Here is an 18,633-nt window from a genome sequence, read left to right as displayed (position 1 = left end):
GAGTTCAAATTCCCACCAGGCAGTTGCTGAATTTTTCATTGGAAGGATTCATCAGAAGTCTGTGATTAGTCACGTGCTACAGGAATTGGTGCTGCGTCCTTTGTTACTGACGATGTAGATGAAAAACTTGGACCTGAATGAAGAAGGTATGATTAGTAAGTTTACAGATGACCTGAAAACCAGTGTTGTTTTGGATGGTAATGATGATTGTCTGAGGCCACACTACAGGAAATAAAGCAGTTGGAAAATTGGGTTGAGGGTTGACAGATCGAATTTGTTCTGAGAAGTCAAATGGCGATTTGACATACAAAGTAAACAGCAGGGGCTGAGCAATGTTGATGAATAGAGGGACCCAATAGTTCCCTGTAAACTTCAATAGAGCAGGATAAGGTGGTGAAGAGAGCTTATTCATGCTTACCTTCATAGATTAGGCCACAGAATATAAATGTAGGGACATTATGTTGCAACTTTGCAAAACACTGGCGAGGCCGTGTTTAGATCTGGTTGCCACGTGTAGACAAGATGTGTATGTGCTGGAGAGATTCCCCATGATAATCCCTGCATGGTTGGAATTTCGTTCTGGGGAGAGATTGGGCTGAGCTTGAGTTCCCCAGAGCAAAGGAGGCTGAGGGTGACCAGATATATGTATACCAAAGTATGAAGACATGGATAGGGTAGATAGGCAGTATCCTTTTTCCGTGAGGGGACGTCAGTTTAAGGCAAGAGACAAAGGAAATTTCCAAGTGTAATTCTTTTACACGGGGAGTGATTTATATCTGGAACATATTGCCAGAGGAGATGGTGGAATCAGATACAAACACTACAGTTAAGAGGCTTTTAGAAAGAAATTTAAATAGGCAAAGCATAGAAAGATACAGTCCTGGTACAGGCAAGTGTAGGTGGGCAAAAGGGTTGGCTTGGACATGATGGGTCAAGTGGTCTGTTTCTGTGCTGTACGGCTCCATAAGTCTAGTTAGTGATTTGAATGACAATGTCTCGGTAATAATGGCTGCAAAAGCCATTGGTTTATTGTAAAATCTCATCCAGTTCACTGATGTCCTTTGGAGTAGGAAAGCTCTTATCTCTTATCCAAACTGGCCTACATGTGACTCCAGGCACTTTCTATGTAGTTAACCTGAAACAGCTCAGCAAGCAAGCCAGCTAGCTCTGGGGTAATTAGGGATGGTCAATAGATGACAGTGATGCCCAGAGCCCCAAATAAAAATTACTGAGGAGAACCCCATCAAACACAAATCCCCAATAACTCCCAAGTAGGAGAGCTCTCTCCTATTGCGTATCAGTTAAAGTCAAAGCCAGATGCACAGGAAAAGAGGGCAAGTATTTAAACTGAGCAGGATTGTGAGAGGAGAGGAACCAACCCAGCTTTCCACTCTTGATCACCGTCCAGAAATTCCTCCATTTACTTGTAACTTCAACAACCTAAACTCTATATTCACAAGAATATGCAGGGAGGGTGAAGGGTTAAAGGAGGAAGAAGTTGCATTATGGCAACACTTCCGCATATCCCTGAGAAGTTCCAAAGACTTCCATACATAATTAATTATTTTAAATATTAGTGCTTACAATGTAGAGAGGTCATAGGCACAGGAAAGTTCTACAAAGACAAGTCAAGCAGTCCTTTTGCAGGCGTGGGGTGCGGCCTCAACCAGAAATATCATCTGACAGCTTTTGCCTCCACAGATGCTACTTGACATGCTGACTTCCTCCAGTGCCCTGCCTTTTGTTCCAGATTCTATGCCAGTTCATCCATTTTAATGTTGCTATTGCTAAGAGAGGATGCCTTTTAAAATCATACCATATCACCTGCACTAGCAAACTTTAAGATTATCCTCCCACGGTTCAGCACGCCACATTGGGCCAGATTAGGTTATCTGTACGAGGCACTGGATCAGGCCCAAAGCCCACACCTGCAGAACAGCAGAGCTGATCCGGGGAGAGTGAGGGGGTGGGAATGCTGATCGAGGACAGGGTCAGTCAGGTAACCCACAGTCTTAGACTTGGCAGGTTTTGTTTTTAACAAGTAGGGAATTTACAAAATTAGAGTCATCATTTAAAATGGAACTGTATAGAAATCCTTTCGATCAAAGGCTAGTGAATCTCTTTAATTCTCTTCCCCTGAAAGTAGTGGAGGCCAGATCATTAGATATATTTAAGATGAGGAGGAATAAATATTTGAAAGATTGAGAAATTAGGGATATTGGGGAACTTTTACAGAAGGGCCAGCTTCCCCTTCGGTCAGCATAGATCAACCATGATTATATTAAACAAGTGGTACAGACTTGAGTGCATTGCTCCCTCTAAGCTGCGCGGGTGCATGGCCACGCATTAATTGAAATGCTCCCACGCAGATAGCCTTTGTTGCAGCACAGCTGGAATTTTCCCCTGTATAATGGTAATATAATTTTGAAATTATGCTAACATAATTTTGAAATCTATGTTAATATAATTGTGAAACGCCCTGTAATCAATTGTGTTAATGAATATAATCCATAATTTTTCTAAATAATAGATGTACCACAACCTTTACTTTGTAACATTTTAGAGCTTTGACATATTTACTTTGTCAAGCAATGTTTCAAGTTACAATAAACACAGAATGGAAATCGGTAGCTCGTTGTTAATAAATTGCTGGCCCACTAAACACCAGTGCCATCTAGTCAAAACATTTTATTTTTGCCTTTGTGCCTGACAGTTGTTTTGACAGCCTGACATCATTTACTTGTATTGTGAGTTGTGGTTTGTGTTTGTTTGATATGAAAACTTCTAAATTCTGATTTAGTAAGTAATCTTTCATAATCTAATAACAGTTTTTAAAAATTGTTAGAACAAGGTAAATTTGTTTCTTTAAATTTTATGATTGTGGTTATTTTATTAAAATTATAAATTTTGACACCTTGATAAATGTTTCAACTAATAATAATCATTATTTTTAGTATTCTCAAATAACAATTATTATTTTTAGTACCCTAAGGATATCGAAAACCAGAAGAGTTAAATGCTTTGAAGAACAAAGTTTATACAAAATTTATAGTTTATTCATACTATGCATGTTACAAAAAAAGACATTTAAAGTGCCGTGCAGTTTTCAGGCTGCTGCTCAGCACAATGGTTAGTCTGCACAGCTGTAAAAAAAAGTTCGAGGTGACATTGCTTGAAGGGCCTGCTGACCTCCTCCAGCTCCCATCTTGGAGGTACGAGCCCCAATTGCTGCACAGTGTGCATGGTGGAGGGAGCGAGGTACATCATGTTAGGCTGCTGTGCTCCCCAGAGTCAGAAACTAGTTGTCAAGCATTTGAAGAACAGTGGGACACACAGGAGACTGCAGGTGCTGGAATCAGAAACAACTCCCAGAGTGCTGGAGGGACTCAGTGGATCGGGATGCATCTGAAAAGGAAATGAACAGTCAACGTTCTGAGTGGAGACCCTTCATCTGAACTAAAAGAAGAATAAGAAACAGTCAGTATAAAGACATGGGTGGAAGGGAGGGAGCAAGAGCTGGAAAGCAGCAGGTGGATGCGGGTGAGGAGGGGGAAAGCCACGTGGGGGAGGGGAGAGTGGATGATGGGGTGGAGGAGGAGAAAGAAAGTGGGCGATGGGAGCTGGGTGGGCTTTTGGAAGAACTGGATACATAAGGAGGAGAGAGGAAAGGGACAAATGGGAGCAGGTTAACTGAAATTGTAGAATTCAACGTTAATGCTGCCGGATTCTGGACTACCCAGTTGGAGTGTGAGGTGCTGTTCCTCGAGTTTGTGGTTGGCCTCGCTCAGCAGTGGAGAGAAGGGTAGGGGAATTAATAATGAAGATCAATACAGGGACATCAGATGAGGGGAACAAGAGTATAGAAGCAAAGGTGAAGGGGCAATGGGTGTAGGGGAGAGAGTGCCGGATGGGGAGGGTTCTAGACAGGGAAAGATGGAGAAGGGCAAAGGAGAAATGGAGAAAAGGTGGGACTGGATAAGAAGATGGAGAAATGAATTGGAAAGAGAGAAAAGGAGTAAGGTATCATAGATCAATAGGTGACGAGCATGGGGAGGAATGGCGTGAAGAAGGGGATATAGGGAGAGAGGGAGGGGATCTCTGAAGGGAAAGCAGTGTGGAGATGAAATTGAGAGTGATGGTAGGGGAAAGGGTGAGGAGGGAAAGAAGGAAGGGGAGGAGGAGGGCAGACCAGAGAGTTAAGAGGAATGGTAGAGGGACGAGCGAGTTGAGTGCAGAAGGCTGGGAATGAGGAGGCAACAAGGGTGGCAGTTATTCAGCCCGTTGTTGAGGGACGAGACCGGCCGGGAGGAGACCAGTCTGGAGCTCGCTGCTCCTGTGAGAGTTAAATTGAAAGTAAAGTGCCTGAGCTCTGATGACTGATGTTGCAGCCCCTCCCTCCCTTGCTTGAGATGATCACCTGTAGATGAGAGAGAGAGAGAGAGAGAGAGAGAGATAGAGAGAGGGAGAGAGAGAGAGAGAGAGAGAGAGAGAGGGAGGGGGTCGGCACTGCACATACCGAGCCAGTCCTACTGGGCTAGGATCCCGGAGCCGGGATTGGACATGGAGCTCCCTCTGTCCGGAGCTCCCTTTCGCTAACCCGGGCCGGGGAGTGCCGAAGCCCGGGGCGGTTCTACCATCGCATCGTGTCGCGTCTCTCGATTTTACTTCCTCTCCCTCAACCTGCCATGCCTCGCAAAAAGAGTTCCCACCCGAGCCAGAGCAGCGCCGACCTGTCGAATGGAGCGCCGAAGTCTCCCTTGCACCGCTCCGGGTCCAGCAGTGAGATCCACGACCTGACATACAAGGTGTGTAGTTCTGGATGCGAATATGTGTTTTTTTAAACTAGCAGCAAGAAATCCAGCAAATTAACCAGTTCCGTGCCCGCGAAGGGTTTAGGAGAGGATTGTTCGGATACTGAGTGTATCAGGGACCGAAGGGGATTGGAGTGGAGGGGTGAGGAGTCTCTCAGTCTCCGCCCCCCCTCCCCTCTCCTCCCCTCTCCACTGTCTGCTAGTCTCTCCGGGTCTGGTGACGAACGCAGGCTTTGGTGATTCTAGTCATCGAGCTGGTATAAACAGAGAACCGTTCAGCACCTTAACAAGGTTTGTTTTCCATCTTCGAATCCTGCAGCCTAGAGATAGGCCACTCGGCCCATTCGACTTGAGTTGCCTCAGGCAGTTTGACCAGTTCCTCCCAGCGCCTTTCTGTGGTGGACGGAGGGAAGGGGAAACCAGTGTTAGTACAGGCAGAGCTGCAATATTGTCATTTTTAAAAAAAAGCTGATTCACTAATTCCTCCAGAGAAGCAAATCTACCATCCTTACCTAATTTGTATCAGACCAACAAGTCCTTTCCCCCATTGCCATGATGTGATATTATCACTCCCAAGTACTCCAACAGCAACATCCCGAGGGTCATCACTCTCCCCCCCCCCCCCATATAAATACTGTGCCTTGCAGAGCATGTACAAGGCTGGGTATCCAGCAATGAGTGATTTACTTAAAGGCAATCCACCTTCTACAAGACACAAGTCAGGACTGTGTCTATTTTCCTCAAAAGCATTCAGGCCAAAGCAGCCCCCCCTTTATCATCCTAAACATTGATTCCCTCGGATACTGATGCACAGTAACTGCAGTGGGTAGAGTCTACAAAATGCACTGCAGTTACTAGCCACATCTGCTGTAATTTTTTTAAACTTTCTTGTGACCATCCCAGTGCATCTTATTTCTTCTTTTTGATGTTGAATTCACCAGATTGGATAAGTAATCTCCCAGCTCCAAGGTCCTTAGGGCTACTATTGGCCAAAAACTTACCATTGGACCAGCCAGATAAATAGAGATTCTGTGGCTGCTGGAGGTCTTTAGTTATTGTTTATTTATTGAGATACAGTGCGGAATAGACCCTTTCAGCCCTTTGAGCCACGAGGCCCACCAATCCCCCAATTTAATCTCAGCCTAATCACGGGATAATTTACAATGACCAATTAACCTACCAACCGGTACGTCTTTGGACTGTGGGAGGAAACCAGAGCACCCGGAGGAAACCCACGCGGTCACGGGGAGAACCTACAGGCAGTGGCAGGCACGTCTTGAGCAACACATGCAAAATGCTGGAGGAACTCAGCATCAATGGAGGGAAGTGAACAGTCGATGTTTTAGACTGAGACCCTTCATCAGGACTGACGCTGAGTTCTTCCAGCATTTTGTGTGTAGTGCTGCAGCCAGTTAAGTACTCTGTCACATGAGCATGTCAGAAGCAAGTGATACACCTTCTGACTTTGCAGAGTCTTTCTTGTGCCTACAAGCCAGGAATCAGCTGGAATACTTTCCACTTGCCTTACTAGGTGAAACTGTACAAACACTCAAGAAACTCAAAATCATCAACGCAGTAGGAGGACAGTTATGTATCATTTATATTGGACATTGGTGAGGCCTCGTTTCATCTGGTTTGAGCAAGGAAATGCTAGACAGACGAGGCTTCTATCCACTGCAGTATGGAAGAGTCAGAGTAGATTTGACTGAAATGTGTAAGATCTTGCAGTGTCCTGACAGTGGATGTGAGGAACAGGTTTCTTCTTGTGGAAGGATCCAGAATGAGTGTTCACTGTTTAAAAATAAGGATTTGCTCTTCTGTGTTTCTCCTAGAGATTTCTGATGGACTTCTCCTTGGGATCTCCAAGCCAGATTTTGAACACTAAGGCAGAAGTACATGGATTCTTGACAACCAAGAGGGTGGGGATGTAGAACTGGGGCCACGTTGGCATTGGGCAGTGGGAAAAGCTGGAGGGACACAATGGCCTTTTCCTCTCCTACCTCATGTGATCAGCTCCCAATCCCCAAATATCACCCAAGCCTTCTTAATTCCAAATGCCGATTGTGATGCATTCCAGATCAGCTCTGATCCTATCCTTCATAAACTTGAGGTCATTCAAAATATTCAGTCTGAGGGAGCAAAGAATAGCTCCAAATAAGGGAAAGGTGGGAAACTAGAGGCAAAGTTAAAGGATCAGTCAGTCATGATGCAGTGACAGACATTTTAGGGAATTTTTCAAAATATGCATAATATATACATTCTGACAAGAAAAAAAGTTTCGGGGGAGAACTAGCATTCATGGTTAAGCAAAAATGTTAAAAGCTATATAAAACTTAAAAGGGGAAATAAAAGAATATGATTGTGCATGGACAAGTAGCGAGTCTGAGGACCGAATATGAAAATAAACGGCGAAAATTTATCAAGGGATTACTAAAAAGGAAATGAGAAAAAAAATCTGAATTTCTAAAGATAATTGAAAAGAAAATAATTTATTAAGTAGGAATTGATCCTGTAAAATCTGTGTTTGGGAGATTGCTATTGGAAGATGGGGAGATTACAGGTGAATTAAACAGGTATTTTGCATTTGTCACTTTGGAGGTTATGCGTGATATTCTCGGAATTGCCATAAATAAGGAATTGGAAGGAATGAGGAAATAGGGAAAATTCCAGTCACTAGGCCAAGTACAGTGGAACTGAACAAATAGGTGGAGTGCAGGCTAAGTCCCGAATCCTTGAATTTAAACCAAGATCTTAATAGAAGAGGCTAGTAAGAAAAGTGATGTGTCAGTTTTAACTTTCCCTCAATTGGAGATGTTCTATCAGATTAGAAAAAAGCAAAATTTCAAAAAGGGAAGGAGACAGAAAACAGGAAACTACAGGCCAATTTGCATAACATCTATCATAAGGAAAATGTCAGGATTATAATTAGAGTATATAACAGAACACAGAAAAAATTCCAATGTAATTGGGCAAAATTGACATGGTTTTGTGAAAGAGAAATCGCATTTGACCAACTAGTAGGCATCTTCTGAAGTAATGTGCTGTGGTTAAAGTAGAAACAGTGGGTACATTACATTTAAATTACCAGAAGACACTTGGTAAGGTGCCACAACAAAGGTTATTGTAAAAAGTAAAAGCTTTTGACATGGAAGGTAACATAGTGGCATGGGACACAAACAAGAGGAATTCTGCAGATGCTGGAAATTCAAGCAACACACATAAAAGTTGCTGGTGAACGCAGCAGGCCAGGCAGCATCTCTAGGAAGAGGTGCAGTCGACGTTTCAGGCCGAGACCCTTCGTCAGGACTCATGGGACACAAGGCTGGTTATCTAACAGAGAACAGATATAGGCAATAACTTTTTCTCGGGCTCACAGGCTGTCCAATTTGTGGTACACCACAGGGATCATTGCTGGGTTTCAACATTTTTACAATTTATATAAATGACCTGAAGGAAAGTACCAAAGGTGTGCTTGCTAAATTTGATGAATGTTACAAGGAAGTAAGTTATGAAGAAGACGTGAGGAGGCTAGGAATGGCTATAGGTAGGTTGAGTGGGCAAGGTACGGGCAAACTGACTTGCTGTAGGAAAATGGGAAATTGTCTATTTGACAGGAAACATTTTTTTCAAAAAAATGTTATCTAAATAGTTTAATATTCGGAGGGATCTGAGTATACTGTTGCATGATTCACAAAAGGCTAGTATACAGGTATGACAAGTAATTCAGAAAGTTAACAGAATGTTATCACTTATTGCTTGGGAATGATTACAAGACTAGGGAGCTTATGCTTCAACATCAATGAGACCTCATCTGGAGATCTGTGCATGGTGTTGTACTTAATGATGACTACGAGTAGTGGAAGCAGTTCAGAGAACGTTCACTGGACTGATGGATAGAATAGGCAAGATCTCCACTGAGAAAAGTTTGGAAAGGCTGGGATTGTCTCTGAACTTTAGAAGAATGAGAGGGGATTTGAGTGAAATGAGGAATGTTTCTACTTGGGAGTGTTCAGGACTAAAGTTCATATTTAAACAATAGGGAGTCATCCGTTTAATACAGATAACAAGTGAAATTTCTTTGAGGTTGCAAACAGATTCAATGGCAAGGCATTACTCTCTCTTTTTGCACTACTTTTTAAACTTATTTTTATATATACTTATTGTAATTTATAGTTTATAAATTATGTATTGCAATGTACTGCTGCTGCAAAACAACAAATTTCCTGACATATGCCTGTGATATTAAACCTGATTCTGATTCAGTTCAACTACCCTTTTTTAAAAACTTGTTGACCTCTTCAGACGGAAGTTTAATATCAACAGCTCAAATCTCACTCTAGATAAGGTGTAAGATACGAACACCTGAAATAGATGCCTGTGGAGAATTTTATGGGAAAATGCAGAGCAAGCCATCTGAGCCTAATCCAGCTTGGGTGCATTTGAAGTAAAGACTGGGTCTAAACTGCTGTGGCTGTTCTTTAGCCTGATCCTGGAGTCACAGAGTCATAAGGTGTAGAATCAGGCTCTTTGGCCCATCAATGGCAAGGCAGATTCAAGGGATCAATAGGCTTATTCTTGCCTCCCCGTGTGTTTGATCCCAACCATAGATGCTGTCTATATGGTTGTACTTTATCCTCGTGGTTATGTGGGTTTCCTTCTGTGCTCCCAAGGACACGTGAGTTGGTTACAATCTGACTGCAAACATCCATTAATACAGGGAAGTGCCAAAAAGTATTTTCTATGTGAACTGGGGTAATCAAACGGACTGCAGTATAATTAAGTTGTTTGGGTGGAGGGCAGTGTGTATTTGTATTGCGTTAGGTGAAAAATTAGAGTATTTGGATAGAATAAGGTGTGTAGTTGTATACAGAATAAGGCAGTGGGTGGACTGCAGTGGATGGCATTTCCCTGGTATGGTGTGGATGGGCTATTTTATGGGTTGCTATGTGAAGTGGTAGTTGGGGAGAGAAGATTGTGGGATGCCTTTTTTGAGGTGTGCAATATACTGTAGAAGTACTGAAGCAATGGAAGCATCAAAGACCCTTTAGATCAAAGCCTTACCCATTCCCACCAGTAAAACATATCATCATACAAGTCCAGTTGAATACCAGTGACACAGTTTGAGAACCTGAGTTAAGATCTTCATCAGGATTGTCTTACATTCATCATGAGTTCCAATTTTCAAAACCCTAGGCAAGTCGTCGAAGGATACAATCCGTAGCTGTAGAAATGGGATTAGTGTAGTTGGGCAGATGGTTCGGCGTGGGCAAGTTGGGCCAAAGAGGCAGATTCTGTGTGACTCCAGGAGCAGGCTAAAGAACAGCCACAACAGTTTAGACCCAGTCTTCACTTCAAGTGCACCCAGCATGGATTAGGCTCAGAAGATGGCTTGCTCTGCATTTTCCCATAAAACTCTCCACAGGCATCTATTTCAGGTATTCGTATCTTACACCTTATCTAGAGTGAGATTTGAGCTGTTGTTATTAAACTTCCGTCTGAAGAGGTCAACAAGTTTTTAAAACAGGGCAGTTGAACTGAATCAGAATCAGGTTCAATATCACAGGCCTATGTCAGGAAATTTGTTGTTTTGCAGCAGCAGTACATTGCAATACATAATTTATAAACTATAAATTACAATAAGTATATATAAAAATAAGTTTAAAAAGTAGTGCCAAAAGAGAGAGTAAAAAATTACCAAAGCAATTTTCATGGGTTCATTGTCCATTCAGAGATCTGATGGCGGAGGTGAAAAAGCTGCTCCTGAAACACAAAGTGAGTCTTCAGGCACTTGTACCTCCTCTCTGATGGTTGCAATAAGAAGAGGGCAAGTTCTGGCTGGCAGGGGTCTTTAATGATGCCTTTTTGAGGCATCACCTTTGAAGGTGCCCTAGATGCTGGGGAAGATGGTGCTCATGTGGAGCTGACTGAGTTTAAAACTTTCCGCAGCTTTCTCTGATCCTGTGCAGTGGCTTCTCCGTACCAGACAGTGATGCAGCCAATTGGAATGCCCTCCATGGTACATCTGAGAAAATCTGCAATATAGCTGCTATCGTGCCTTCTTCCTAATTGCATCAGTCTGTTGGACACAGGATAGATCTTCAGAGATGTTGACACCCAGAACTTGAAACTCCTCACCCTTTCCATTTCTGATCCCTTGATAAGGACTGGGCCCTTGGCTTTCCTTCCTAAAGTTCAAAATCAACTGCTTGGTCTTACTGACATTGAGTGCAAAGTTATCGCTACAATGCCTCTCAACTTGCTCCTGTATTCCTCCTCATCACCATCTGAAATGCTGCCAATAATAGTTGGAAAATTTATAGGCACTGCTTGAGCTGTGCCTAGCCATACAATTGTGGGTGTAGAGGGAGAAGAGCAGTGGCCTCTTCTCGAGGTGTGCCAGTGTTGATTGTCAGTGATAAGGAGATGTTATTTCTGATCTGTACAAACTGTGGTCTCCCAGTGAATAAGTCAAGGATCCACTTGCAGAGGGAAGTAAAGAGGCCCAGTTTTGGAGCTGTTTGGTTAGAACTGAGGGTATGATTGTGTTGAACACTGAGCTGTAGTCAATAAACATCAGTCTGACATAAGTATTGCTATGTTCCGGTTCATCCAAGGCCGAGTGGAGAGCCAGTGAGGTTGTATCTGCTGTAGACCTATTGTGATAGGCAAACTGCAGTGGGTCCAGGGCCTTGCTTAGGCAGGAGTTGATTCTAGCCATGACCAACCTCTGGAAGCACTTTATCACAGTAGATGTTAGTGCCACTGGGCAATAGTCACCCTGCTCTTCTTGGTACTGGCATGATTAACGCCCTTTTGAAGCAGGTGGAAACCTCTGATTGCAGCAATGAGAGATTGAAGATGTCCTTGAATATTTCCACCAGTTGGTTGCCACAGATTTCAGAACCCTACCAGGTACATCAGCAGGGGCTGAAGCCTTGCAAGGGTTTGCCTCTTGAAAGATGTTCTGATGTCAGCCTGTGAGACAGAGTCACCAGGTGCTGCAGCAATTCACACAGGTGTCGTTTTATTCTCCCTTTTAAAGTGTGCATAAAAGGAGTGAAGCATCGCAGCCGTTAATGATGCTAGTTATCACTTTATAGGAAGTGATGGCCTCCAAACCCTGCCAGGGCTGACATATGAGGGGTGATTGATAAGTTTGTGGCCTAAGGTAGAAGGAGTCAATTTTAGAAAACCTAGCACATTTATTTTTCCTACATTTACACACTTAGTCCAGTGGTCATGGAGTCTTTGTAGAAGTCGGCGTCTTGGACCTCCAGAAAGTGGTCCACAGCAGGGGTGATTGATAAGTTTGTGGCCTAAGATGAAAGGAGATGAGTTAACTTCAAACTTACTGCATTCACTCAGAGCTGAACTACACGTGCATGTAACGAGAGCTGTATAACTCATCTCCTTCTACCTTAGGCCATGAACTTATCAATCACCCCTGCTGTGGACCACTTCTACAAAGAAGGGATCCGTATGCTCCATAACCACTGGACTAAGTGTGTAAATGTAGGAAAAATAACTGTGCTAGGTTTTCTAAAATTGACTCCTTCTGCCTTAGGCTACAAACTTATCAATCACCCCTCGTACATCTAATTCCATCTCTAGCCTCAATCGGAATTGTTTTTTGGCCCTTAAACTGCCTTCCATAGATTGTACCAGAACTTCTTGTCTAGTTCTGGATCATCGGTCTCGAATGCCACAGATCTAGCCCTCAGCAGATTACAAATCTCCCAGTGAGCTTTTAGCTTGGCTATGTCTGTTATGCTCTTGAAGGCACATACATATCCACACAGGTTTTTATAAACTGTGATGTATTCATTCAGAGTCAAAGATGAATCCCTGAATATTGTCCAGTCCTCTGACTCAAAGCAGTCCTGTGAGCACTTAATTGGTCAGCACCAGCTTGCAGGCAGTTCCGAGTTATGCATTTGTTAAGTCTGTGCGCTCTGAACTACCGTGCATCAACGTGGCAACCTGCCCAGCAATGAGTCAACAAGTTTAGATCATAAAGATTCACTGATTACACTGATTCTATCTGAAGGTCATCAAAGTCACCTCCATTTGCCACAACTGAGAAATATCTGAGGCTATTTCAGGATATCTGTGTGCGCTATGAGAAGAGAACTGTGTAACTTCTTCTCATTATGACCATCAAGGAAGGGTTCAGAAGCTTGAAGACCCACACCCCGCCCTCCGGAATCGGATATATGAAAAGTCCATGAACACTACCTCTTCTGCACAATTTATTTTTTGTATTGTAAATTATAGTAATTTTTATGCCTTGCCACTGTACTGGTGCCACAAAACAATAAAATTCACAATGTAAGCCAGGGATAGTAAACCTGATTCTGAATGTACAGTACTGTGCAAAAGTATTCGGCACAAGCAAAACAAAATTCTGTAAAGCAAAGATGCTTTCAAAAATAATGAAATGAAAAGTTTCTAAATATCAAAAAAATTACTATAAAAAGAGCAGCAAGCAGAAAAAACTAAATCAAATCAATATTTGGTGTGACTCCCCTTTGCCTTTAAAATTACGTCAATTCTCTTAGGTACACTGTCATGCAGTTTTATAAGAAGATCAGCGGCTAGGTCGTTCTTGGAGAACTTGCCACAGTTCTTTGAAACTTTGGCTGTCTCACTTGCTTCTTTCTGTGTCTCCAGGTAATCCCAGACAGCCTCAATGATATTGAGATCAGGGCTCCGTGGAGGCCAAACCATCTGAAACCAGATAAAAAATCTAGGATGCCTAAGACTTTTGCACAGTATTGTATATATACCCTAAACCCATAAATTCCACTGCAAAGGCCGGGTTCAGAGGAAAGGGGAAAGCACAGTAGCTGGAGGTAACAAGAATATGAGAAGCTGGAAGAATTAAAAACAAATGGGAGCATTTGAAAATCGAGCAGCTGGAATTGGTTTGCAAGTATGGGTGTGTTGAGTGAATGTGCTTTGGAGAATGAGAAAGTGAGGAGTGGAGTTTTTAACTGAGCTTGAGATTTATGTTGTCAGGTAGCTAACCAAATTGCATTAGAACGGTCAATGTTTGGGGCCAAGGCCCTTCATCAGGATTGGAAGGGAAGGGGACAAAAATGAGAATAAGGAGGTGGGGGGAAGGAAGAAAGGAAGGTGGGGGGAAGTTGGCAGGTGACAGGGAGGACCAGGTGAGAGGGAAGTGGGGAAGAATGTGGGAGGTGATAGATAGATGCTGCCTGACTTGCTGAGTTCTTCCATTTTTTTGTTGTTTTGCTCAAGACCTCCAGTATCTTGGATTAATGGACAAGGATTACTGTATTGGATTTGCTGAGGCAGATTCGAGAAAGGTAACTTGAGGAGGAAATGGCAGTCTCGGTCATGGTACTGATCTGTGATCAGAGGACCATCTTTCGGTCAAGTTCTCAGTATGTGATGTTTACTTGTGAGAAGGATGGAATGGATCTGCTAAGAATGGAGCTAAGGAAAGCTTTACTCTTCCCCAGATTTCACTGCTGACAATATTTGCTTAAATAATACTGATGGACAAACATTTCTTCACGTTAGTAGTTGGATACCAGTTAGGAATAATTTACATTAGAATAGATTTTACCAAGAAATTCATCTTCTGTGTCTAAAAAACCACAAGGGAGAAGTTGAATCTAGATCTGTTTAAAATGTAGAACTCACATTCTCAGTGCTCATTACCCATCAGTATTCCCATAAGCATCTCAGTTGTGAATTTCAGAGTCGTAGAGCAATGCAGCACAAAACCAGGGCTGATTTGTTCATGCTGACTTTGGTGCCTGCCTAAACTAGTCCCACTTGCCTTGTTTAATGTAAATGCCTCTAAACCAGGGATCCCAGTTAGGGTCCATGGACCATTTGCTTAATGATATTGGTCCATGGTATAAAAAGGTTGGGAACCCTTGCTCTAAACCTTTCCTATCAATGTACTTACCCACAAGTTGTTTAAATACTGTTTTCGTGCTTGCCTTAGCAGCTTTCTCTGGCAGTACTTAGCACATGGATCCATGTACTTAACACATGGATTTCTTGGAATGTATGCGGGATGGTTTTTTGAACCAACATATCGAGGAACCAACTAGAGAGCAGGCTATTCTGGACTGGGTTTTGAGCAATGAGGAAAGGTTAATTAGCAATCTTGTCGTGAGAGGCCCTTTGGGTAAGAGTGACCATAATATGGTGGAATTCTTCATTAAGATGGAGAGTGACATAGTTAATTCAGAAACAAAGGTTCTGAACTTAAAGAGGGGTAACTTTGAAGATATGAGACGTGAATTAGCTAAGATAGACTGGCAAATAACACTTAAAGGATTGACGGTGGATATGCAATGGCAAGCATTTAAAGGTTGCATGGATGAACTACAACAATTGTTCATCCCAGTTTGGCAAAAGAATAAATCAAGGAAGGTAGTGCACCCGTGGCTGACATGAGAAATTAGGGATAGTATCAATTCCAAAGAAGCAGCATACAAATTAGCCAGAGAAAGTGGCTCACCTGAGGACTGGGAGAAATTCAGAGTTCAGCAGAGGAGGACAAAGGGCTTAATTAGGAAGGGGAAAAAAGATTATGAGAGAAAACTGGCAGGGAAAATAAAAACTGACTGTAAAAGCTTTTATAGGTACGTAAAAAGGAAAAGACTGGTAAAGACAAATGTAGGTCCCCTACAGACAGAAACAGGTGAATTGATTATGGAGAGCAAGGACATGGCAGACCAATTGAATAATTACTTTGGTTCTGTCTTCACTAAGGAGGACATAAATAATCTTCCAGAAATAGTAGGGGACAGAGGGTCCAGTGAGATGGAGGAACTGAGCGAAATACTTGTTAGTAGGGAAGTGGTGTTAGGTAAATTGAAGGGATTGAAGGCAGATAAATCCCCAGGGCCAGATGGTCTGCATCCTAGAGTGCTTAAGGAAGTAGCCCAAGAAATAGTGGATGCATTAGTGATAATTTTTCAAAACTCATTAGATTCTGGACTAGTTCTTGAGGATTGGAGGGTGGCTAATGTAACCCCACTTTTTAAAAAAGGAGGGAGAGAGAAACCGGGGAATTATAGACCGGTTAGCCTAACGTCGGTGGTGGGGAAACTGCTGGAGTCAGTTATCAAAGATGTGATAACAGCGCATTTGGAAAGCAGTGAAATCATCGGACAAAGTCAGCATGGATTTGTGAAGGGAAAATCATGTCTGACGAATCTCATAGAATTTTTTGAGGATGTAACTAGTAGAGTGGATAGGGGAGAACCAGTGGATGTGGTATATTTGGATTTTCAAAAGGCTTTTGACAAGGTCCCACACAGGAGATTAGTGTGCAAACTTAAAGCACATGGTATTGGGGTAAGGTATTGATGTGGATAGAGAATTGGTTAGCAGACAGGAAGCAAAGAGTGGGAATAAACGGGACCTTTTCAGAATGGCAGGCGGTGACTAGTGGGGTACCACAAGGCTCAGTGCTGGGACCCCAGTTGTTTACAATATATATTAATGACTTGGATGAGGGAATTAAATGCAGCATCTCCAAGTTTGTGGATGACACGAAGCTGGGTGGCAGTGTTAGCTGTGAGGAGGATGCTAAGAGGATGCAGGGTGACTTGGATAGGTTGGGTGAGTGGGCAAATTCATGGCAGATGCAATTTAATGTGGATAAATATGAAGTTATCCACTTTGGTAGCAAAAATAGGAAAACAGATTATTATCTGAATGGTGGCCGATTAGGAAAAGGGGAGGTGCAACGAGACCTGGGTGTCATTATACACCAGTCATTGAAAGTGGGCATGCAGGTACAGCAGGCGGTGAAAAAGGCGAATGGTATGCTGGCATTTATAGCGAGAGGATTTGAGTACAGGAGCAGGGAGGTACTACTGCAGTTGTACAAGGCCTTGGTGAGACCACAGCTGCAGTATTGTGTGCAGTTTTGGTCCCCTAATCTGAGGAAAGACATCCTTGCCATAGAGGGAGTACAAAGAAGGTTCACCAGATTGATTCCTGGGATGGCAGGACTTTCATATGAAGAAAGACTGGATGAACTGGGTTTGTACTCGTTGGAATTTAGAAGATTGAGGGGGGATCTGATTGAAACGTATAAAATCCTAAAGGGATTGGACAGGCTAGATGCAGGAAGATTGTTCCCGATGTTGGGGAAGTCCAGAACAAGGGGTCACAGTTTGAGGATAAAGGGGAAGCCTTTTAGGACTGAGATTAGGAAAAACTTCTTCACTCAGAGAGTGGTGAATCTGTGGAATTCTCTGCCACAGGAAGCAGTTGAGGCCAGTACATTGGCTATATTTAAGAGGGAGTTAGATATGGCCCTTGTGGCTACGGGGATCAGGGGGTATGGAGGGAAGGCTGGGGCGGGGTTCTGAGTTGGATGATCAGCCATGATCATAATAAATGGCGGTGCAGGCTTGAAGGGCCGAATGGCCTACTCCTGCACCTATTTTCTATGTTTCTATGTTTCATTCTGCATGAAGAAGATGCCCGTTCAGGTCCCTTTTAAATCTTTCACTTACAAGCTAGGGTTTCACTATCAGTACCTGACATGGTCACTCAGGAAAATGTAAGTCTCTATTGATTCCCACATTCTCATTTCTCAGCATTAATAATAATGGAATATTAGCAGTTCCACTTAAACACAACTCTTATTCATTGCACTTTCAGTCTCACACCTTGTACTTGCACAAGTTCAGGCCTCCATAGAGTTCTCTGGGTCAAGAGTTATCCCACAAATAACGACTAAAACAGAGTATCTGGCCGTTATCCTATCACATTTTGTGGAATCATGCTGTGTGTAAATTGGCTTTACGGTTTACAAGTAGCCCCTGAGCTTTATTTCATTTGGAATGTCATGAACTGAACGATGAACCAGAATCAGGTTTAATACCACTGGCATATGTCGTGTAAATCAAAGTCAGCCTGCCCTTTCACTGCCTGTTTTAAAATTCCAGGATAACAACCAACTCATTCAGCCTGCTGATTGATAAGTGTGCAGAATGCGTTGCATGAGCCAAACCACCTTTGCTCAGTGAATCAACACTGGCTAGAGGGGATGACATGGTGCAGCACATCACCTTTTCCATGGGAGCTCTATACAGGGGTGGGCGCATCGGATTCCTTCAACCAGAAGTTTAATTCTTTTCCTTTGTACCGTGGGCGCATCGGATTCCTTCAACCAGAAGTTTAATTCTTTTCCTTTGTACCTGGCACGTGCTGGGTGTTCAGTACCAAAGCGTAGGGAATTTTTAAAAAGTCTCATTCACCTTTCTCCAAAGGTGTGGGGTAACAGTTCAGACCCTCACACGTGGAACAGAAGTTGGTGTTCTGCAAAGTTAACTTCTCCTGCCATCTGACACCGGATGTAATATGGTAGTGAGATGATAATGGAATAAGATACCTCTTTATCATTTCTATTTCCTGGCAGCAGTGAGCTAATTGTTCAACTCAGCCACTTAGATAGGAAACTGTTTGCTTCAGTATCTGATCACTGTCACCCAGTTACCAACAGAATTGGCGTTTCTTACACGTGCATCACTATCTATTGTTAACTGGTTTTCAGCCGCAAAGCTGCCTTCAGTTCCTTCTCTGTCGGAGCCTGGCTTCACAGCTTAATTTCTGAGAGCAGTGCTTGGTACAAAAAGGGGTGATGCTATGTTGCAAAATGTACTAGCAGAAGTTTCCTGCTCTCTGTGGGAAAACAATAAATTATTACAGATGGTCAGCCAGTTCTCAGTGTCTCCTGCAACAACTCCTTTCCCCGCCATCTTCGGTCCACCTAATCTTGCTCTCCTCCCTGGAACCACAACTCTATCCACACTCTCCT

At 43.0% G+C, this 18,633-nt stretch overlaps 1 protein-coding gene across 2 annotated transcripts in view; it reads left to right on the top strand.

Annotated features, from left to right (window-relative positions):
* Positions 1–4,412: 4,412 nt before the first annotated feature.
* Positions 4,413–18,633, top strand: part of LOC140187088 (ras-related protein Rab-37-like) — a 102,155-nt gene continuing 87,934 nt past the window's right edge. Inside the window, exon 1 of one of the 2 annotated variants that reach the window (XM_072242033.1) lies at positions 4,413–4,805. In XM_072242033.1, the coding sequence (XP_072098134.1) occupies positions 4,686–4,805 (120 nt within the window). In that variant the 5' untranslated portion in view covers positions 4,413–4,685. The remainder of the gene's footprint in view (positions 4,806–18,633) is intronic. The other variant, XM_072242031.1, reaches the window with a different exon arrangement.

The sequence above is a fragment of the Mobula birostris genome, chromosome 24 (genome assembly GCF_030028105.1).
Source record: "Mobula birostris isolate sMobBir1 chromosome 24, sMobBir1.hap1, whole genome shotgun sequence".
In the NCBI taxonomy this organism is placed as follows: domain Eukaryota; kingdom Metazoa; phylum Chordata; class Chondrichthyes; order Myliobatiformes; family Myliobatidae; genus Mobula; species Mobula birostris.
Note: the sequence above shows the minus strand (reverse complement) of the source record. Positions and strands in the feature narration are given on the sequence as shown.